This window comes from Drosophila kikkawai, chromosome 2R, assembly GCF_030179895.1.
Source record: "Drosophila kikkawai strain 14028-0561.14 chromosome 2R, DkikHiC1v2, whole genome shotgun sequence".
Classification (NCBI taxonomy): domain Eukaryota; kingdom Metazoa; phylum Arthropoda; class Insecta; order Diptera; family Drosophilidae; genus Drosophila; species Drosophila kikkawai.
In genome coordinates this window covers 11803601-11827343 of record NC_091729.1, presented here as the reverse complement: position 1 = coordinate 11827343, position 23743 = coordinate 11803601, and the positions used below count along the sequence as shown (strand labels likewise).

The 23743-nt window shown below is 40.4% G+C and overlaps 2 protein-coding genes across 5 annotated transcripts in view; both read left to right on the top strand.

Annotated features, from left to right (window-relative positions):
* Nucleotides 1–7925: 7925 nt before the first annotated feature.
* Nucleotides 7926–8532, top strand: wuc (Wake-up-call). The gene is made up of 2 exons (XM_017171631.3): nt 7926–8245; nt 8303–8532. The coding sequence occupies exons 1-2, from the start codon at nt 7999–8001 to the stop codon at nt 8452–8454; spliced, it is 399 nt and encodes a 132-aa protein (XP_017027120.1). The 5' UTR covers nt 7926–7998; the 3' UTR covers nt 8455–8532.
* Nucleotides 8533–14703: 6171 nt separating this feature from the next.
* LOC108078290 (uncharacterized) overlaps nt 14704–23743 on the top strand; it is a 42930-nt gene continuing 33890 nt past the window's right edge. For all 4 annotated transcript variants that reach the window (XM_017172063.3, XM_017172061.3, XM_017172062.3 and 1 more), the window contains exon 1: nt 14704–15194. The gene's annotated coding sequence lies outside the window, so the exon portion shown is untranslated. The remainder of the gene's footprint in view (nt 15195–23743) is intronic.

Genomic DNA, 23743 nt, shown 5'->3' with positions numbered 1-23743 from the left:
GGAAACTCATTTGCATACACAGTGTGCTGTCGTCTGGACGCCGGGGTTGACACCACTTTCTCTAGCCATTGCCCCTTGCAGCCCCCTCACTTTAGGGGCGTGGCTGCCTGCCTTTTTGGTGAAAGAATTTGCATTAAGCGCAGCAATTATTGCGCTTCATTGCGTGAAAAAGACGTAGTGATGGAGGAGGAAGCAAAAAAAAAAAAAGAAAAAAGGATCAAGGGCCATAATTACGAGGTCTGGCGCTTTTATCTAGTCCTGCAATCAGGCAGTAATCACGTACAGCCAACTGAATAACGGCCAGGAAGCGTGCATATAGTATAAACGGGGGTTAGAGATAGAATTCCTATCCAAGGAATATAAGTTTTATATTACTATTGTAATATTTTGTGGAATTTTTGCGCAGTAAGCTTACTTTATGAAGGATATTAAACTCTATAATGCTTTTGCATTTGTTATAAGTTTATTATTTATATAATTCTGATATATATTTTAGATATATTTTTTCTCGTCGTGTTTAAAATGCATCAATCCTTCAAGCCGGGATCGCCAATGGAGCTTTAATTTGCTCAGCGTGTTTGCTTTTGCCCCTGACACTTGTCACCGATAAAACGGAGGGGAGCTTGTAGTGGCAAAACTTTCTAGACAAAAGGAAAATATGGAAACGATGATGGAAAGGATCGGCAGCAAAAAGTTGTGTCGTGTCTTGCTGTTTGAGTTGCACTTCCGGTGCGAATGCAGATACAATACTCGCACTCCGTATCTGTATCTGTATCTTTGGTGCTCTGTTGGTCGGGGACAAACTTCTTTGTTTGCTTTATTGACAAACAGACGGCGGGACAGAGACCGAGGAGAGCCCAAACAAAGTTGCCAAGTCAATGGCACAACACTCGGCACATGGTCATGGACATGAAGCATCCGAATATGCATCCAATAGGCAACCGGCACCCACCGCATCCCACTCCGGCCTGCAGCGGCAGAGTGATTTGTGTAACATGTGGGTGGCGCTGGAATGGATTGGAAATCCGCTGGCACCGCATCTCACCCGGCATTGACACACCACACACACTCCCTGACAGTTTTATGTGCGGTCTGGGTACGGGTGAGGGTATGGGGTTTGGGATTGGGATTGGGTTTGCGTAGCTTTTTGCTGACTTGCGGTTGTCGGTGTCTGGCGGGGATCGGGATTAGCCACAGAGACGGGGGCCTGACAGTTGGTCACCTCGGTGGCATGGCATAAAACTTAATTCTGTCATAATTGCGATGCAGCTAACAAGTTTTGCAAGCCGGACTGCACTTTAAACACCGAAAAAGACGGGCTGTCTTTAGCTTTTAATGTTAAAAAGAAAATCTTTAACAGATATTTTTATGTTACGTTGAAGAGTGCTTAAATAGAATACTAAAAAAATATTTATTAAAGACTTGTTATTATATATTTTCCTCAGTGAAGTAAATCCAAAGCCTTGGCTTATGCAACTAGCCGGCAGCTGGTTATTTGGTTTTTCGGTTTTTAAATAATTGAAAAGACCAGAATGCAGCAAAGTTCAGGGTTCAAACTTTTCCTCGTCCAATGAGAGAGAGAGACAATCTGGGTGGAAAGTTTCGTTGATTGCTCTTGACGTTAATTGAAATTTGGCCAGGCCAGGCCAAGTCTAATTGGCAGTCAAGGTGTTGTTAGGTGAGGTGATGTTTGTGGTTATCTCCATTACATTAGCTGGCCTCCAGTCACCCCAGAAAATTGGCCATAATTGAATTCGGGATGGGGTTTCTCTCCTCTGACCTCACGAGCTTTTCTCACATTTCTGCGTCGTTTTGATATTTTTTTGCGACTTCTTTAAAGGCGAGCGGAGTTCAAAAGCATCATAAACAATCTGTGGGGCGAACATATCGCGCAGACAATTTGTCTGCCACGAAATATATATAAAACTGGGTCAGACGAAGTGGCGGCGCCGCCGCCGCCAAGAGATTGCCGCAGACAGCGTCTTGGTGGTCGCACGTCCTCATCCTCCAGTCTCCATCCTGCTACCCATTCCCTCCTTAAGTTTCTGACGCATCTTCACGAGGTAATTCGCGAAAATAAAGCCAAACGTCGGCAATTTGGGTCAAAAGTCATGGAGCGCCAGTTTGTCTCATCAGTTTTAACAACTTTTCGCAAAGAAACCACGGCTAATGCGTTTGTCCGGGAAATCCTGTGTGCTCTTCCACCAAAACACTATAATTAGATGTCCGAGAAACTCCATCTGACTCCGCAGCACTTCAAAGGCAGAGTTTTTGTCAAGCGGATACGCTGCTTGAAAGGATCGGATCTGCTTGGTGGGATTCTGACAGTTGATCAAAGGGAAAACTGCTGGAAAATCGAAATTAAATTGGACTTGGCGGAACGCAGTTTTCCCCCATTTTTTCTCTCTCTCTCCTGCTAAATGCATATGAATAATGCAACTGGATGGCCGGCCGCATATCAATTAATGGAAAAGCGAATTATGATGCCGGCTACTTGGTCGGCTCACCCACTTTTCCCGGCCCCAAACTCGTTATCCATCAATATCGCTGATAGCCACAAACGGTGAATGGCTAAGACGAGAGACTCCATACTCCAGTGCACCTGCAATGCTGAAAGCAAGACCACTTTTACTGCTCCATGCACTCACCTGCTGGCGCTCTGGCACATTAGCAGGACAGGTAAGGTCTCCATCATCTCGAAGAGCAATGCAGTGCACCACTCCATCCATCAATCAGGGGCAATTGAAAGGGCCGAAGTCAGACTGCTGGAATGGCTAATTGCTGCTCCTGGAAGGGAATTGTCGCCAAAAAGTATATGTGTACATAGCTGCACAGCAACAAATTAATGATGATATATTCGGCCATCAAAAAATGCATAATATTTTATATTTATATTTATGTGTGTATTTATATCAATGCCTGGTGAATTATGGCTTCATGTAGGATGTTAAAATTAATACAATCAGGTTATAAACAACTTGTGCTAAGAGCTAGACATAAGGAATATTTACGATCTTCTGTAATTGGTTTAACATTCAGATACACTGATCTTACAAAATATTTAATATCAAAAGATGGGTAAAATATTATTAAATATTAACAATTGATAACCAGTTTTTAAAAAGTATATAGCTTTTTATAACTTTTTTGATTTTTTAGTAAATACATATTTAATTTATTGCATAAATTTGTTTATTAAGCATTCTTCAAGTATTAATTTTTAGATAAAGCTGTCTAAAATCTATTAACTTAAAACACTCTTATAACACAGGAACACAAAATTAAACTTTGTGAAATTTCCACGAACCATTTCAAGTTTTCCATGATATTTGCGTGCTCCTGAGTAAGAGTCCCATACAAAATTATTTTCCATCACCTACAGGTTCCGCGGTATACCTAAGAATACAAAAAACCTATGTTTGCCGACATTTTGAATTACGTGGCCTATATAATTGGACTTACCTTTATTATTTTTGGTAGGACCTACTCTCAATACATCACGGCACTACTATAAAATAGTCCCAATCGTGGACCATTGCCCATGTCTTTGGAATTCGACGCCAAAGTTGAAACTCCCAAAATTTTCAACATTTCTGTGATGAAAAAACAATTCTGAGAATTAAATCTTATATGGAACTAATTTTAAATATTCATTGAATCTATTGTTCATTGTATTCTTTAATTTCGGTTTAAAGCGTTTTCATGAGGACATTTTATTGGATTTATTAAACGAATAAAACAGCTTTTTTGGTTTGATTATCTACTACTATTTGCTGTCAAATTTTAAATAAGTCAAGGCAACCTATAAAATAGTAGTAGATATATTTCTTTTTATATATAATATACATTTTTTCTTTTTGACTAAACTTAAATATGTAAGGATTATCGCTGGCTACTAAGCTGTCTTAAAAATGTTATGTTCGGAATAAATTTTTATTTAATATAAAACTAAATTTATATTATATATAAAAAGAAACATATCTACTACTATTTTATAGGTTGCCTTGACTTATTTAAAATTTGACAGCAAATAGTAGTAGATAATCAAACCAAAAAAGCTGTTTTATTCGTTTAATAAATCCAATAAAATGTCCTCATGAAAACGCTTTAAACCGAAATTAAAGAATACAATGAACAATAGATTCAATGAATATTTAAAATTAGTTCCATATAAGATTTTATTCTCAGAATTGTTTTTTCATCACAGAAATGTTGAAAATTTTGGGAGTTTCAACTTTGGCGTCGAATTCCAAAGACATGGGCAATGGTCCACGATTGGGACTATTTTTTAGTAGTGCCGTGATGTATTGAGAGTAGGTCCTACCAAAAATAATAAAGGTAAGTCCAATTATATAGGCCACGTAATTCAAAATGTCGGCAAACATAGGTTTTTTGTATTCTTAGGTATACCGCGGAACTTGTAGGTGATGGAAAATAATTTTGTATGGGACTTTTACTCAGGAGCACCCAAAAATCATGGAAAACTTGAAATGGTTCGTGGAAATTTTTGGCTGTGTACCTGTGTAATTTCTTAAAGACTTAATAATATTTTCTTATATATTTTTAAATTATTTTTCATTTTGAATTCCCCAATATTTTCTCTGTAAACTCACTACCTTCAATGTGACATTTTCCGCTGAGCGGCAGCAGCTGCTCTCCCTCTTGAAATCCTTGTAAATTGCTTTAATTATTTAAACAATTTTACCAGCATATTTAAGTGACAAACCTGCCTCTCCCAGCAGGCAGGTGAACTCGAATAATTCACACCTGCAGCCTGCGACCCGAATGCCGAGCCGCGGCTTGCAATTATTGACGTTCAGTTTTGTAATAAAATATAACTCCGGCCAGGCGGCGACCTAAAATTAATTAGGCTTTTAATATTTATGCTTTTAATGTTTTGCATTTGGTGGCGACAGGTCGCCAAGGACGCGAGTGACAGGGAGCAAAGGACCAGGACTAGGGAGGGGGACTCTAGGACTCGCTTTCGTGTATGCGGGCAATTAATAAGCCAGAGTCAGGGCGACCGTAAATTCAAGCCGGCTTGGGAGTCCTGCTCGCAGTCCTGCGAAAGGGTGCAAGATAAGTATCTATTATAAATATTCATACGTCGGCGGCGAGCACAGACGACATTAAACCGTGTCCGACAAGTCCGCCAATCCCATTCCACTCCCCGATATGAATGTCTCTGAAGGAGCCTTTCAGCCGAATCCACTTTCCATTCCGCCGGCTCCGCGGGCGCTGCTCCATTCATGGCTCTGCTCTGCCATTCCTCATCTTTATCAAACGTGACAGCAAACTGGAGGGATTTTCGTTTATTTCAAAAGCAACCTAATTCCTGGGGCACTTTGAAATGAATGTAATCGGATGGCTAAGCCATGATATCCATGATATCCTGTCTTTCGATGACAGGCAATATCGGCGTGGCTTTTTTTGATCGTTTTGCATGACATTTGCCATAATAGACCATTTTTGAAGTCAACTTAATTTTAAATTAAAATTCTTTAAGCCAAAAAAGAGCTATTATTAATTCACCTTATCGATAATGCTCGATAAATTATTAAGCGATTGCCTAGGAACGATAACTTATTCTTTCGATTTATGCCTAAATTTACTAAACAATACCTTGGCCTTAGCAGATAATTAAGTTATTCAAAATCACCATAAAACACCATGTTTAAGCTGCCAAAAATATGTCTGTGATTTGCACCGAAATGAGCTGCTACTTTCACCCGTCTCGTTTCGGTTATCGATACACAACAATCGCGGCAATCGACGTTGAAGCAATGGAACCACAAACAAGACTTCAAATTACACCGGCATTCATCCCGAATCAGATACAAACCGATGGATATTCGCACCAGGCTGTCTGATTTCTGGAGGAGAAGCGGCGGGGCTCAAATATATATACATATATGTATGTATAAGGTATGCAACGTATCGATTGCAATCGACAGCCATTCACAATGGATCTGGCAGTAAATCAAGAAAAACTGAAAAGAGAGAGGTATACGCCAGAAGAAAGAGACGGCCGACGAGCAGGAGGAGCAGCAGTTGCAGCCAGGCAAACATCCGCATCTCCAGCTCCGCATGGCACACTTCCAACTGTGGCGCATAATTAAAACGCGGCACAAATAAACATAAACATAAACATAAGCAGTGATAAATTGGCCAGCGACGCAGCGGAAATGTGCGTTAATCCAATTAAATGGGCCATTTGCATGGCTGAAATGCGAAAATGCGAAAAAGCCGTTCATTAAAATTGGCAATTCTGCACGTACTACTTACTACCACTTATTTAATTCAATTTAAATGGCGGCCCAGCTGCCGCTTCTGTTTTGGCGGCACTTGGCAAGCGACACTTGAGTCTTGGGTCAATTCAGGATCTAGGACATTGTCCTGCCAGCGACTCATCGTCTAGTCTCTGTCTGAGTCCTGTGTATGTGCCCATGTCTTTGGCCAGTTGGTTTGTTTTGGCCAGCTCCCTGCCTCTTTGTTTGGTTTGTTTGCGCCTCAGGCGCTTCTTGTCACAGTGGTAACTGCGGCCTAAAAAATACAGAGAAAGAAATATTTAAACCTAAAGAAAATTTTAAATTCATACATGATTTTAAAAAGAAAATTTTAAAAACATATATGATTTTAATATATTTTTTTTACTATTTAAACTTCTGAAAGATGGAAAGGTGAAAGCTCCTGTTATCCTTTTATCAGTCGATAAATGTATTGAACATTTCTCAAAAGCTTAAAACGATAAGGAAACTGTAAAGTTTGTAAGAATAATTCTTAATTTGCATTCCACAATCTTTATTATACTTTAGGAAATATAGAAATTTAAAAATATACCCTAGCACTCTTAATTTACCATCTTAAATTTGGATACAATTTTTTCTGAAGATGCATCACCTCATAATCAATTGATTTTTTCTTCTCTGCATCATGTTAACATCCATTAAGCAGCGATTTGAACAAATCAAAGTCAGCAGCAGGCCCAAGTGGGTCTCCCACACCCCGGCTGATGCGAGTGGCACGTGCCGGATGGATGATAACACGGTCAGAGGCCCGAAATCCTTGCAAATAAACTGCAGCGTAATGGGGCCCATTGTACAGTGCAAACTCTGTTTACACAGACATCGGCTGGAGACTCCCCAGGGAGCAGTCCTCGGCAATATGGGGATGGATCGAAACGCGCGACCCCTCTAAAGTTTAACTTGTTCAATTTGCATGAGACGCGCCGTATAAAAGCGATACTTTGCCCAAAAACTTTGTCCATAAAGCAGCGGCTACAAAAACAGACAGAACGGAATGGAATGGAGAACACATGGACACAGAGGGGAATAATGGGCACGCGTCCCTTTGTTTCCATCACGACACATATTCCACGGACATGTCCTTTGGCTGTTGAGCCGCCACCCAGGCAATGGGACACGTGCGCCCAAGAGAAGGGAAGCAGTGGCGCAACCAAGGGGAGAAGTCACAATCTTGGACTGGTAACCCCCCTTAAAAGAGTTTCTATCTCCGCCCCAGCCGGGTGAGGTGACTTGGGAGGATGGAGAAATGCCTGCTGATGGATTGTTTACAAGAAGCCGAGTCCTTTGAAAACGCTTTCTAATGGGCAGTCGTCCCCCGTTCTTGCAGGGCTTCCACCGCTGACCTTGGCTGCAACCCTGGCAATCGCTGGAAATTTGCATAATACGCACTCGTCGTGAAGACGACAACCCTCCTGCGGTGACAATTAATTTTGTACAGCTCATTAGGCTGCGAGGAAACTTTCGCCGGGGTGGCTTTAAAATATGGATCTAAAACCTGTCGTTCCAGCAAGTTTTGAGCTATATAAAAGTTAATGTTTGGGTCGCTTCTGTTTACTCATTTTCTATTAGCGAGTTGAATGGGTCAATTAGGTAATTTCAGTCTGGCAACGCAGTTGTAACTCACTTCAAATGCGACTCTGTGTTTTAGAAAAGCAGAACGAGAAAGTCGAGCACTTGGAAACTTTGCAGCATCATGAAAAATATTCAGAAATCCATTAAGAAGGGTCAGAGTCCCAACGCGGACGCGGAGTCCACGAATGACCTACCGGAAATGGAGAAGTTGGATAATGCCGGCAGTTCCAACGAGGAAACCGAAGAGGAGACGGAGCAGGATCGCGAAGAAGTCGACTCCATGATTGTTGAGATGGATGAGAAGGAGATGCAGGAGGGGACAGGTGGCCAGGAGAAGTTTAGCGAGATGGAGCTGCGTATAATGAATGGTGAGCGCAAATCCCAGAGGTGATGGGTTCATAAATATCGTAAAACTTGCCTCTTAGAACTGAAGGAACTTTCGCCGACCGCCATGGTAGCCGAAATCGAGCTTCTGGAGAAGGAGCTGTTCGAGTACAGCCAGCGGGAGGCTCGGGAAATCACCCGTAGCAAACACCTGGACATCCTGGGCAAAAACAGGCGTCGTTCCAGCAAGTGAGGAAATGGCAAATCTGCTTACAGAATTATATGAACAATGACTTTGATGGTATCAAATAAAGGGTCGTTGTCAATGAAAGTGACTCCGGTAGCGGGCATAGCTCCACATGGCCAGGGAGCGGGTCCGGGCCCAAGTGGCCAGATGGGCGAGGAAATGCCAGCGAGTCAGAGGCAAAGTCGCATGAAAGCCGCTTACAGGGCTTAATTTCTCGAAATGGACATGCCATCGACATTCGCCCACGACATCGTGGCCATCCCAACAGTCACAGTGGGACTTCGAAAAGTTTACTAAAAGGTACTTCAATTATTCCATCTTAGTGTAGGGAGTTTCACTGTATTTTCTAGGAAATGCACATCGTACATGCGTCTGGGAATGGGCATTAATCGTGCATTAGAGTCCAGCTGGCCTGGGCTGTGGCATCCGCTCCAATGGGCTTCCTGTGCGCTTAGTGGCCTCACCCCCGCCATCCTTTTTCGTGGAGTTTGGGGTTTATGTGGAGTAACTCAATTCAAAGCAAATAGTAGCCAGTTTATCACATGGATTTGTGCTAATTTTTCCATTTCCTCGCCAGCCCATCGTCTAGGGAGTTGACTCTAAACCCGATCCGATTGGAGTTGGGCTTGCCGAAGCTCTCGACTTTCCAGAGTTCTTAACTTGATTAAATTTCACGCGATTTGATTCGATTTTCAATTATACGAACACGGAGTAGCTGAGATCCATTATGCTAAACAAATACATCCATCTCCCTTCGGTTGCTACTGCGTGTCAGTTATCAATCCGCCCGAAAAAAAGGGAAAGCCAGGGAAAACGGAAAATGCAGATGGGGAGTTTGGCAAAGCTTTTTGATGCCCGTCCAAACAACTTCCTGGCGTATCCTTTGGCCTGCCCGCCTGTCTGTCTGCCTTCCTGGCTGTCTCTCCGACTGTCGGATGATGATGATGGCGATGCAGTCGCTGCCCCCCACTCGAGGACTCGCTGTTGTTGTCGCTTTTGGTGGTTGCGGGTGCAAATGTTTATCGGCTTCAAAGGGATTCCGGGTTCCGTCAGCCCGGGTGATTTGGGGTTTGTCACAACACGGCATTACCCAGACTCCGCCAAAGGACATTTGAATGCAACATGTGTCCAGGATTTGTGCTTTGTTAATTTCCAACCCCCGGTATCTTAAGGGTAGCAACGCAGTACGCCTCCCGCCTAATAGAATATGCTCATTATGGGATTCCAGGCTGAGTGGGTTTCAGTGTTCCACGCATAACTCAAACTAAATTATTATAAATGAATTCATAATCATCCCGTCTACTCGTAGTTATGTCCCCCCTCGGTGGGGTGATTCAAGTGCCCCGGAAGAATGTAAAATATTCAAATATGAGCGAAAGGATTCAACGTTTGCTGGAGTGCCGGGGCACTGATTCAATTTACTGCGCAGTTATCCTGGGATGGGGTGGAGCACTCTTTTTCCGGGACAACAACAACAACTCATCCAGACGAGACTTAAAAGCCAGTTATGGTTGCTGTTTAGTTTTGGGCCAAAAATGTGTCCATTCTGGCCGCAAAAAGTTTGTGGCTTGTTAGAGGCCATTTATTTAATTTAATCCGTTGGCCATTGAATAATGTTTTTAGCAATTGGAGGTTTTTTTTTGCTGCGGGTTATATATACTGTATTCAATTGAAATCATTGTGTATCGATTTTAATTCAGCCTGTATCAAAGAAAAATTTATTGAAATGGATTGAGTGTGTTTTTATGGGATTTGATTTAATTAATTCTAATAAATAATTGGATACATGAAGCATGTTTGCAGTTGAATTATCTATGAATAGTATTGAATAATAATCCCTATTTAATGAAAATACTTGTTAAAAAGCCATTTATTTCGGTTTATTTCCAGTCTGTTTAGTTATTTTCTGATTCCAGCTCATTAAATCCATTTCAAACACTCCTTTTTCTTGTTACTTTTGTACATAATTACTATTTTCTTTGCCTTGTTTGGTTACAGTTTCCTACAACACATTGTATAGTTTTCAAGTGGGAAAAACTCTAAGCTGGGAATGCATTTAATTACCTGAACAAACGGTGGCGGCACAAGTGCACATACATACATCTAATTATGGTTAAGTGCCAGGCCACGCATTGTATGCTAATTTATGCAAATCGCCACACAAATCATATCAATTGCACTTGCAGTTAATGGTGCCCCTTCCACTTGTTGTGTGTTGCGGAAAAGCATAAAAATGGAAATATAAAATAGCATTAAATTAGCCGAGTGCAGCATAAATTTCACACCGAAAAATGCAGAGCAAAAGTGCGTTTCCCAGGGCAATTCACTTGGCTGAATCCATTGTTTTCCCCTTGCTCGGAGTCTGAGGCGAATCAGACACAAAGAAAATCCCTAGCCCAAGTTCGCTAAACTCCTTGGCAGCAGCAGCAGCAGCAGCTTCACCAACAAAGGACGGGAGCAGAGTGGCTGTATCCTAGCAAACAGACAAAGGACGAACCCGACATCCTTTCAGTGAACTGTGTATGTTTATCAAACAGCAGTCGCCGTCATCTCCGGTGTTTATGCTGCTCCGACAGTAACTCCACCTGATTCCAGCATGAGACTCCATTCCTATTCAAATATTCAGATGGCTCACTTGGGCGCTGTTTGACCCCCTCTACGACTCCGCTGGGCAGCCTCATCCTCCTCGGGGCAGGTTAAAAAACTCATTAGCAAAATCCTTGGGCGACGGAAATTAAATAAAATCCTATTAGGCGCTCTATTTGCTGCTGTGTCAGTGGGAGGGAAATGCGGTCGGTCCGCCACAACTCCGCACTTAATTTATGCGCACGCATCTCGTTCCCGTTACGACATTTCAGCACAGAACGAAATCTAATTATGATAGATAGCTCCTCTGCAGTCATGGCTCTTCGTCACGGTTTTCCCGGCTCCCTGTTCCTCCTTCTTCCACCACTTTTCCCCTTCGGAAAAGTCTCTCGTGCAGGTGCATTCTGTCACTTGGCCGGGTGACAACCGAAGATCTGCCTTAATAAAGTCAGGAAAATATAGTGGGGAACTCCGGGCGGAATTGGGAGTAAGGGCAGGAGGAACCAACTTGGAGGGGCTTTACGTCTATATCCTAACACATTGCTGATCAAAAGAATCCGAAAATGCTTTGATTTCACAGCTCTCTTCTGGGTTTTTCACCATATTTTGCATTTCCCATTTCCTCATGCTTAGCTCTTTTCACTTATGGATTTACTATGATATTCATAGATGATACAAAATAATTGCAAAGTTATTGGAAATTTATATTAAATTATTATATTTAAACCCTTATAAAACTTTGGAAATAGCAAAGCTAGAAGGATTCACCCATTGATGATAGCCAAGAAAATATATGGTTTATGGAGTCGGAAATGTCTCCCTTGCAGCGTTGCAAACTTTTGACTAAAATTATAATATAAGTATAATTAAATGATAATGATATATAAGTATAATTAAATGATTCTTAATATTAAATTAAAGGGAATATTATGGAATACAATTAAGATTATTTTAATTTAAAATAAACACATTATGACAACTGATATGGCTACATTTTTGCTGCCCTGCCAAGGCAAACAAACAAACCTTTGCAAGGATTAGTTGGCCAAATGAAATTTTTCGACAATTTGGCAAATGTTAACTTTGCTAATTTGCATAAACCGCAGCCGCCACAAAAAAAAAAAAAAAGAAAGCCGTTAAGCCACCCCCAAAGAAGGCCAACAGCACAACACAAATTATAGAAAACTGCTGGCAAATGCAACATTTTCAAGAGGACGGGCGGGACTGACGGTGGATTCCTGCAGGGTTTGGTGCCGGCCAGACCAGACGACGACCAACTGACTGAGTCCTGCTGGATCCTGCTGGCGGCTCACTTTCACTGAACGACTACGTCGAGCGACGCGACGCGCCTCGACCGTAATCCCCAGCGAAGGCTGCCAGACACGTGCACCCAAACACACACACACACTGGGCACAACCCGGCAATTTGTGTGTCTGGTTGTGTCGAGTGTAAAGAGAGTGTGTGTGTGTGTGGGTCCTGGGCGTTGCAGACCCAAGAAGGACGATCCAAGGAGAGCGCCAGACTAAAATACTGAACAGTGAGCAAAATATGCATTTTTTATAAGATTTATCTTCATTTTATAGAAATTGGAGAAGAAGAAATATGAAAATATTTTGTAAAGTTTTTTTTAATGATTTTTGAATATGATTGTTAATTATATTTATTAAAATAATTATGTATTTCTATAGATTTAATAAGAAAAGGACTCTTCAGAAATGGTATTAACATAGATCTCTTTAATAACAGTTGTTTTTTTTATTTAACAACTCAAGATAATTCTTGGGAATCTGTAAAAAAAGTGAAGTAGATTTTTTCAATATTTAATAATCTATTAATTTATTTATAAATATTTTTTTATGTTTCATTATGAATTTTAATTATAAATTAAGCTGAGATTTTAAATAGCTTGAATCTTTAGAGGAAAAATTCTATTATATCTTAGTTATCTTATTCTTATTCCCACCAAACCTTTACCAATTTTCTCCCAGTGCAGCCACAAAAGTGTAATGCAATGTTGGCACTCCCCGCGTTTCCTTCTTCGCCGGAAGTCTATGCGATAATGATGGATTGTTAACAACAATGCAAGGGTCCTGCGAACGCCTCCCACTCACCCCCTTTGCTTCTCTACCAACCAACTCCCCTCTTCTCTTTTTTGTTAGCCACGAATTGTGTGCATTTGAGCATGTCGGTATTGTGAATTTTGAATAAGTTTTTGGCTAAATGATTTAATAATGTTTTGGGGGAAGAAAGGAAGAACAAGGACAAAGAGAGGATATATTGCACAAACAGGGGCTAGAATTCTTCTCCGTTTTGTAGCCTGCTAATGAGCTGTAGGGTTATTAAACTTGGCTAAAACGTTATTGCTTTTTGGCCACAGCTGCCGTCTTATATGCTGCTCTAAGGACTCTTCTACGGCATATGCATTTTTTACGGTCTCACTCTTTCGGTTGCACTATGGGGCTAACGACCACTTTTTGTGACATTAATTAATAGCTTTAAGACGAATTAATATTCTTAGGTGCTTTTTATTAAATCAAGTTTATTATAACCAATATTTTAATGATAATGGGCGTGGTCTTTCCTTTTTTTTTTTAACTAACTCTACAATATACATATATGAATTTCTAGAGTTAGATAGAGCTGGACTTACTTTGTAACTCAATGCACTTAAATTTTATATAAGTTATAAAGGTTACAAATTATACATGATTATAGGGACACCATATTATATTTCTGCATTCAAGGTTCACAAACAGATATTAGGAAACACTATAAATGAGACTGCATCAAAAAAAGTGGACTTAATTTAGATTATTTAAATTTGTTTGGCATTTAAAATTTTTAATATTTCAGATTAATGTTATTAGAATACATTTCGGTTAATGAAACATTTTAACAACTTTTAAAAATGAGTTTTGGCCAGAAAAGGTCGTTCGTTCCATAGTGGATTGCCGGCAACTTACCTCTGTTGCTGCAATCAGCTGTTGCGGCGAATTCAAGGGAACATTATAAGAGTGCTGTCTGTAAGAGAGTGAGGTCTGTATAAGAGTACGAAGTTTGTGTTGCAGAAGAAAATATATAATAAATAATAATAATATAACAAAAATATATAATTAACTATATTAACATTTTTCACAAATTTTTTTCATATATGTATATTTTTTTTAGTATTTAGACAAAAAAAGTGTATAGTGCTTAAATTTACCAAAATTATTGACACCCAACTTGTTTTAAACTTCTGAAAAATGTATTAAAGTTATGAATTTTATTTTCTTAGATCAATAAGAAATACAATTATTTTCTGAGACCAAACATTTAAGTATATATATTGTTTAGGTATAATATATTTTTTAATGTGAATTTAAGAATAGTTTTTATTAATTTTTTAATTATATACATACAAACAACAAATGGATATTTTTTTGTATTGCATATTTTAACAACTGTAAATAAAAATGTCTATTATTTTTTAATTCCTAACAAAATATATCTTAAACACATTGACAAAAATTACAAATTTATGTTGCAGTATCGAAAATCGAGATAACGGACTTATACGAGCGTCTTATACTTATAATTATACTGTGAGAGTGCGCCTTATACTGGCTACTAATACTCTGCTATATTGGCGCACAACTTCGAATTTCGCCCTCAGTTTATAACGAGACTTTGCCGCGTTCGGTTCGCTGGCGTTTCCATACGTTCTGCGTCTATAGCTAATAGCGCCCGGCTTTCGTCTTCGTCTGTTGTTGTTTTCGAATGCGCTGGAGCTGGAGCGGAGTGTGCTGTGAGTGTGTGAGGTGTGCAGCTACGGTTGGAAGGGAAAAAATGAAAAATACGAGCATGTGTGCGGCATAATTTAGCGCGTTTTGTGCGTTGACAGCTGCAAAAAGAGTGCAGAAAAGTGCAGCGAAAGGCAAAGGCAGACGGCAGACTGCAAAACAAACAAAAGCGAACGCAACGACAAACAACAAACAAAGCAGAAGCCGAAGCCAAAGCAAAAACAAACCCACACACACCTGCTGCCCGGCTCGAGTTTGTGTGTTAGTGTTTCGGGTCCAGGCCCAAAAGGCGTACGAAAAAGTGCACAGCAAGTCGTGATTTTCCGGCGGAAGAGAGACAAATAGGAGGAGGAAACCCGCCCAGCGGAAGAGCAAGAGTGAGTTCCATTCTCCTATCGCCCAAGTTCAATGACTTTCGGTCAGACTTAATGAGTTCCACCCTTTGAACCACCGATAAGACAACAGGCGACAAAAATCCATTTACATATAATTATCTCGCAGTGTCCCCTCATCGTTAGTTTTCACTACCAATACAGTACCAATTCTAGGGGTCGAACTTTTAAAATTCATATTTTGAAGAGTTAGAAACAGTTTATAAACTAGGTTATATTTACACACACATAATAACTGAGTTCGTTTTAACGAATTATTACAAAACCTGCATTCTGAAACATAAAGAAACTATTGATATTTAGGTTTTTGATACAACATAGTATCACGAAATTTTATATATTTTAAGGGTTAATAAATTAGTTGAAATCAATTAACTCTTAACAGTCGAAAGTATCTTTTTTTCAGTTTCTTAATTTAACTTTGTAGCCGTAACACTTGTTTACCTAATAAAAACGTTTAACCAACCAAATTAGCATATTTTTAAGGTAAACAAATAAAATGTTTTAACGGAAACTTGTTTTTATAACGTAAAAATACACTCAAGTCTAGTAAAAAACACATAATCCACTACAAAGTTTTTCTAATTTGTCTAGTACATAAATTAAGTTTGTAGCACTAGCCTTAAATGACTTCCCTAAGTCTCACTCGAAATAGCAATTTAAAGTTATGATTTTAAGAAGCAAAAAATAAAAATTACCCTTGTAAAACAAATAGTAAATAAAACAGAGCTCTCTAAGCATTGTGACAGAATCTGTTCCTGACTCGCTGAGAAAACATTTAAAATGATAATTATAATACATGAATGATTAGTATTTGCTCGTAATTTAAACTGCCCGTAACTCTTATCTTTTACGAGACAGATACTGGTTCCACTCGGGGAAGCCTGACTGTAATTATCTCTTTGGTGGCATATGCCACTTTTCCCTCCAAAGTCGACTACAAATATGTTAATTTGAGCAGCTGTAGGCGCCGCCAGAAGAGTTTTGTTGTGTTTATTTGCTCAGAACCCAAAATGAACTTGTCAATTGCTCAATGATTCCGTCAATTATCAGTGTCATCGATGCCTATCTGCTGGACTGATAACCGTGGCGATAACGATGGCGATTGCTGAGCTATATTGCATGTTACTTTGGACTTCTTGCGGAAAGGAATTGACGTGCTGATTTCGGTAACCGTTTCCACTTCCACTCCTCCGCTGCTGTTGACTTGCACAACTTTCTGGGATCGCGCGTATGCGTAATAATATTGCGCATACGCCACATGGCGCCCCATCGATAAGAGCACCCCTGGTTATTGTTTATTGAATTTCGGTTTGTCATTGATTCAATTAATAATCCCAATGGGAATGGAAGTGGAACTGGATGGTGAATGGTGCCTGGGAATGCTATTGGTAGGGTAGCTAGCTCGGTGGCTGAAATTGCCACCGACTTCGATTCCGCGGCCATTTCGCAACCGTAATGGCTCAATGAGTAATGGCAGATGGGAGGAATCGAATCGAAACGAATCACCCCGCGGAAAACGCATTTCTGATAAGATTAGGGCCGCATTTGTTCGCTGGAAATTATTAATGAATTCCACCGCCAGCCGCCAGTTGCCAGCAGTCGGTGAAATGCTGATGGTTCATTGCACAAACATTCGCTTAAAAAAGCAAATAAAACCGAGCAAAAACTCCAAGCGGGGGAGGAGGAGAACTCTTCTTCAACCCTGGAATTATGCAACCTTAGCGCCGATTGCCATAAAGAAAACTCTGCACAAAAACGGCGACACCGAAGACGTGGCTGGGCCTGTAATTTCTAGCATTTTAATTACGGCTGTTGCCACAACAATCATAATGGCTTTGGGTTTACCCACACCCCTTCCTAACCCTCCTCAGCAGACTGGCGCAATTTTCACGCACGTGCTGCCGCCAAAAAAAACCGGATACGGAAGCAGAAAGGTGCGCATGCGTCCGAAAAGGTGTGCGTGTTTTTTCCCTAGAAAACATGGCTACACATGTATGAAATTATTTGATTTGCATAATGAATGAAGACTGCGAACACGCTGGCCAAAAGGATAACAGGAATTCAGTTTAAACTCAAATTAAATTAGAACAAAAACAGGTGTCGCTAAATGAGTTTTACATGAGTTTAGGGACCACAAAAGATACTTTTAATTGAAGTCTAAGCAAAGGGAAATTAATTAAACATAATATTTTTGGACATTTACTTCCTACTTAGTAAAACCCTAAAGAAGAAGGTAAATAATATATAAGATCTTAAAAGCAAATAAATACTATTTGCATATTTTATGCCTCTAAAAAAAATAGAAAACTAAATTATTAAGCACCCGCAAATAGGCAGTTAAAAGCTTATAATATATATTAAGTCTAGACTTCGCTTTAATAAATAAATAACAAATAAATAAGCAATCTGCAAACTAAACGATTTTCATTCAAAAAATAACCAAATTAGATTATACTCCACAACCAACTTTAGAGCATTTTTGTAGTTATTTAATTTGCATATTTATCAACTTAAACAAAGTAAGAGAAGCCCGAGAAAGACATCCTTCCGAATTATTTAATTTCCGTAATGAATGGTGAATGAAAAGCACAAACTCAGCAGTGGACAGGCAAATGGATTAAATGGAGCCACCGGCTTACGCTCAACTCGGATGTATGTATCTACATATAGAGCAAAGGAAGCATTACCACAAAAATTTCGGCTGTCAACAGAACCACAGGAAATCAACAAAAACCGAAAAAAATAGGTTCTAAAAACACAGTCGGGGGTGTGGGTGCTCCAGTACTGACTTCTCGTGTCGCTGGCAAATAAATAAACCCGCAGCCAGGGTTGCTCTGCTCCACATAAGCTCTGGCATTTGCATACGCATTCGCATACGGCTACGGCTGGGGGGCAGGAGGTTGCCCGTAGGTGGTGGCGCTATCCCAGTGGCATATCTTAACTTACCCAACTGTCTGCCTATTCGGGCCTTCGAGTCGAGTTGAGTTGACAACGCAAACACATCAGCCATAACCATATCTCATTTGGGCTCATATCATAAATTCCTTGAGGCAGCACCAGCAGCAGCACCAGCAGCAGCAGCGATGTGATGGAGATACGGAGGGCACACTGTAGCCGCAGCCCTGTGCCACTGTAGTTGTTGACTCTTCGCAATTCCATGGGGCACAATCTCATGGCAAACCATTTGCAGGCACGCACTAATTTTTTCCCCACCGCCGTCTGTTTCTGCTCTTTTTCCCAAGCTCTTTCTGGGTGCTATTCATAAGCTTAGTTTGGGGCACGTTTCGCATTTTATGGTGATTCGTTTTATGGTATTTCTCTTTATTTAAATTTAAGTTTTATATGAATTTCAGGCATAAAACGGCGGCAAGGTTGGTTTGACACCTTTTCTCGAGCCCATTTTACGGTCAACAATTGAAATCAACACGCTGTTGTCTCGCTCGCGCTCCGTCTGGATCTCCATCTCCATCGGTATCGGTATCTGTATCTTTTTCTGTGACTGTGGCCGTGTCTGCGTCTGTCGGATATGTATCTTTGCATTTGTATCTAAGCCTTTGTTTGCCCCGTCCCGTAGTTTTTTGCTGCGTTAGCGAGCAACTTGCCGAACTGGTTCTGATTCAGAAATTCATAACACAAACATAACATATCACATCGGGGGCCACATCCTACTTGGCTTGGCAACACCTTAACTTAACTTGGCTCGACGCGGCTTTTGCTTTCGGCTTCTTGGCTCAATATTTGGCAACAGAACTTTTGTCGCCTGCGACTATCCAAAACCGGTAACTGGCTTACTATACTCCACTATTTAAATACGTTTTTAGTCAATGATGCTGTCATTTGAGCTTGTTTGCGGTTCTCAGCTCGGTTTCGTTTTGTTTTGGCCACTTCCTGGGGCCTCTTAATTGGTTATTTCATTTCATTATTCAATTTGCTACTTAATACAATTACTTTGTGTCCACCATTCACTCGAAGCTTTTCAGCCAGCTTATGTTACTCCAATTTACGCTAATTACCCAAGCAAATAATGGGGCTTCCGCATCGGCGTAGCAGTCTTGGCTGCCTCCCCTGCCTTTATCTCCGGCTAATCTGGCCAGAATCCACGAATATAATAATACACCACGAAAAAAGAGCCAAGAAAGCTGGCGGAATTCACTTGCCTTGGCATAGTTTCTGCTGACTGCCGCAGTTTGTTTCTATATAGCCTCAGAGCTCAAGATAAAGCCAGCCAGAGATTTACAACAACGGGGTCAGTGGGTGGTTGATACCCCCTATACAGTATAGTTTCTACAAGTCATAAGAAGGAGGAAGCTCACAAAATGCCTGCCGCGCATAAATGTATTTGCTTTTCCACGCCGTTTTACAATTGAGACTTTGGCTCAGACTAGAACAATTTTCCATCAATTGATTGGACCTGACAGAGGAGATATAGGTAGTAAGACACATAGATATATGTACCTACAGTGCCGCGCCAGGCAATAAATCTATTGGGAGCAGCAGCGGTGGGCTTCGGTTGAGATAGCGCAGGGTTCGATAGACTCGTAAAATGCGAGGATACAAAGTGCTTCTTTTTTTGTGAATGGGGACACAAAGAAAATGGATATAAAAAAATATATATTTAAGAGTTTTGCCAATCAGGCTGGGATTTTTAATAGAAATAAAGAGAAAACCTTTAATGCAGAAAGGAAAAAATTAAATAAATACATTTGTCTTTAATTTAAAGTAACATAATGAAAATGTAAAGCAATTAACCTGAATTTAACATTTAACTAAAAATATTTTCCTATCAAAATTCATAGAATTAAATATATTTCAAATGAAAACCAAGTTCTCACCCATTAAACTGCTATTAAACATTCACTTCACTTCCTTTTCCTGGTGAAGCAAAACCGTTTCCCCCGAGAACTGGCCAAGCAATTAGACATTATTTACAAGCCTTTCCATCAATAACGCCACTCTGATCCCAAGCAGATTGGCAAATACAGAATTTTAATTGGATTCTAAGCGTGATGTAGTTTTTGGCCCCGTCAAGAGCTTCGAGCACACCTGTACTTCCCGCCCTTACACCTGTCATCGAGAGGATTTCCGTAGTTGTTTTTGCACGTACAGACCCCAGCACTTCCCCGGCACTTCCACTTCCATAAAAGTTGAAATTGAGCTGAAAGCTGAAGCCAGAGAGGGACCTGGCAGAGCTAACAATTCCCCGATCGAAGTTTTATGGGTTAAATGTGAACTTTTATTGGCATTTATTATGGCCAGCCAGCGGGGAAGGGGAAAACTTTACTTGTCAGCTGTGCAGGTAAGGTAAAATTTGATTGCATTTCACTCGATTAACCATCAAACTGGCGAAAAAGACAAACAAACAAGTGGAGTGGGTATTATTTACACAGCCATTTCACTCTAATTGGACAACTGTGAGCCACAAAAAGAAATAAAAATTTGCATTTGCAAATGGTAAACGCATAAAAATCTAGTCCGAAAATGCTGACAACGCACAGAAGTATCTATACGTACGTGCGAGTATCTGTGCATCTGCGGGATACACGAGAGCGTGAATGTGGTTTTTCGGATTTTTGGGCCCACGGATCAGGCATATTTTGGGTGGTCGCGGTCATGCACATAGCCATAAAACATATTTTTCACAGATTTATGATTTGTTTATTTTGCGCTCTCATTTCCCGATATCTTTGCGGGCGGGGAAAGGGGCAGTGAGGAGGTAGCCAACTTGGCGACACATTCGCTGTCAGCAACAAAAAAAATAAATAAAATTGCCCAAAGGAGCCGCATTCTGCGAAGCTTCTTATGTTTTTATTTTCCGTCTTTCGCTTATTGGCATAAATGGACTTCGGCGGTGTGTAGCCGCTGAGTCTGCGGATCCGCCGGGTTTATGTTTAATTATAAATCCCGTTACTCAAGATATTTTCACAAAGGCGTAGCGGGGGGAACAAAAAAAAGGAGTTTTTGCGATGCAGCTGCTGCTTCGTTTATGGGCAGCCAAGCAACTCGAACCGAACTCAGCCAGCCATCTCCATCAGCGACTCGTCATCGGTTGGGGGGTTCCCCCAGTCGGACTTTTCCCTAGGAAAGGAGGACTATTTTCTCCGAGAAACGGGAGGAGGGAGTCCTACCTTTTTCTGTAAAAGTCTAATTCGCTTTTATACATGGGCGGCCGGGGTAATTCGTGTATTTTGTCTCCCTTCGTCGCTGCTCGGGTGAGGAAGAAATTCTGGCCTTTTGAAGAACTTCTTCCTCCCCAGAGCGTATAAAAATCTGATCTTTTACGGAATTTCCCCTCCCAAGAGAGTATAAAAAATTGGATTTACGAAGAATCCGTCGCTGCTCGGGTCAGGAAGAAATTCTGCAAAATTCCAGAATTTTTTCCTCCCAAGAGAGTATAAAAAATTGGATTTACGAAGAATCCGTCGCTGCTCGGGTCAGGAAGAAATTCTGCAAAATTCCAGAATTTTTTCCTCCCCAGAGAGTATAAAAATTTAGAAAATAAAAAACTTTTTTATTATTTTATTTGTTAATTATTATTTGTTTAAATGGTTATTAAATTACTTAAATGAATGTATAAATCTTATTAAAAGCCACTTATAAACTTACTTTTCTTAAATCCCGGTCGGGGTTTGAACCCATGTCTCAGAAATCACAGACCGTCCGCTTACCAACTGCGCCACTGAGTCAAATCAAAAGCTAATGTCGGGAACGCGAATACATACAGTTTCAAGTAAAGAGCAAAAATATATGTATCCCTTTATCTCTCTCTCTCTCTCTCTCGCATTAAAAATAAAAATCCCCAAAGGGAATTTTCGTTCGAAGAAAGCCCTCCCATTTGCAGAAGAATTTCATCCTCCCCTGTTCGCGTCCTCCCGAAAAGTCCGACTGGGCCCCTCCCGCTTCTCATCCCCCTATGTACACCCTCCCCCTTCTGGCTTTTTGGCCATAACATCCCCGCCTCTGTGCAGCGACGTGCCCAAATTGCATTTGCATTCGAGTTATGTGCGCTAATTTCACGTTATGAAATTTTTATTTCGCACATTTGCCCGTCGCATTTTCTTGCCTCGTTTTTCATCTGCAAGTGGAAAAACAAAGAATACAGCATCACAGAGAACAAATCTTGGACAATTTTTTGTATATTTTCATATCAAAATGGGCGATATGTGTGTCATGATTCAAGATAATATTTGTTTGACATCAAAATTAAAATTAAAGGGGTCGCTTGAGCATGTGAAATCTGCTTTGGTTTATCTGGAACACTTTAAAAATTATTTTATTTGGTTATCTTCAACACAATCTACTTGGATTTTAGAGTTGGTTTCTCTGCTTTTTCTCTGTGCATTCATTAAACTGCTGCCGCCTTAGGCCAACTCAAATTAGTTCTATTAAGAAATCATCTTTCATTGCTTTAACAAAGGCGATATAGGCAAATTCCTTGGCCAGTTGAACTGGGGATTGTTCTCTAATCTGGCGACAGCGTTGGCATGTGGGTGACACTCTTCCTCCTGCTCTGGCTCACCGAAAATCCCCCTGGAAATGTGAGCAACTCTTTGTGTTTCAATCTGTGGGCGTTGAGTCTTGGATTTCACTTGCTGTGAAGAGTGCAAAGTAATCAGTGAACGGGGTCTGGAGCTGGAGCTGGAGAGGAACGGCCTGCAACTGCAGCGGCAGCAGCGGCGGTGGCCACTTGTGGGCCTCGAGTGTTGTTGGTAAAAGCGTTTTGTATCTGTCGGATACAATGGGCCATAAATCAGAAGAGTTCCACTTGCCGCTCGAGATTGCACTACTTTGGGTGTCTTGTGTTTGAGAAACTTTTGATATTTTTGATAGCGGAGAATGGATAATGGAGAATGGAGAAGGGATTCGTATTCCGATTTGGATTCGGATCCAGAAGCACTGTTTTGCGGTGGTAATTGCACGCTCGCTGAGGCGTATCGTATGCTGCAGGTTTCCGTTCCGTTGTTCATTCAGGGGAAAATGGGAAGCCGGGAAAAGCCGGGAGAGGTGGGAAAAGCGGGACCGCGGGAAAAGCGTAAAAAGGGGGAACGACCCGAAATAGCGGCACAGCCAAATGCGGAACATGAAGCATAACAAGGGCGGCTGCACACTGAAAAGTAACTTGAATTTTTATAAAATGAAATTTATAATTAACTTGAAAAATGTTTTAAATAATTTTATATTTATTTATGAGCTCTGAGATGTTTTATAAGATCATTAAAAATTCAAAACATATTTATATATATTTTTAAATTTAATTTAAATATCAGTTTTCGTATCAAAAACAAACATTCTTATGATTGAACATATTTCAAACTTTATTTTCCATCTAAATCCTCTTTATATCGATCACTTTTTAAAGATACTTGCCAAAAGTGGGACAATATCCCTATCTTATCGGTCTTTATCTGCTCATTAGAATGTATTTATAAACGAAGTGAGGCATTAATGGTCTAGATATAATATGTTTTCTATGCAACTATCTCTCCAAGATAAAAACAAATGGAAATCAAATCGATTTACAGACAGTTCGTATT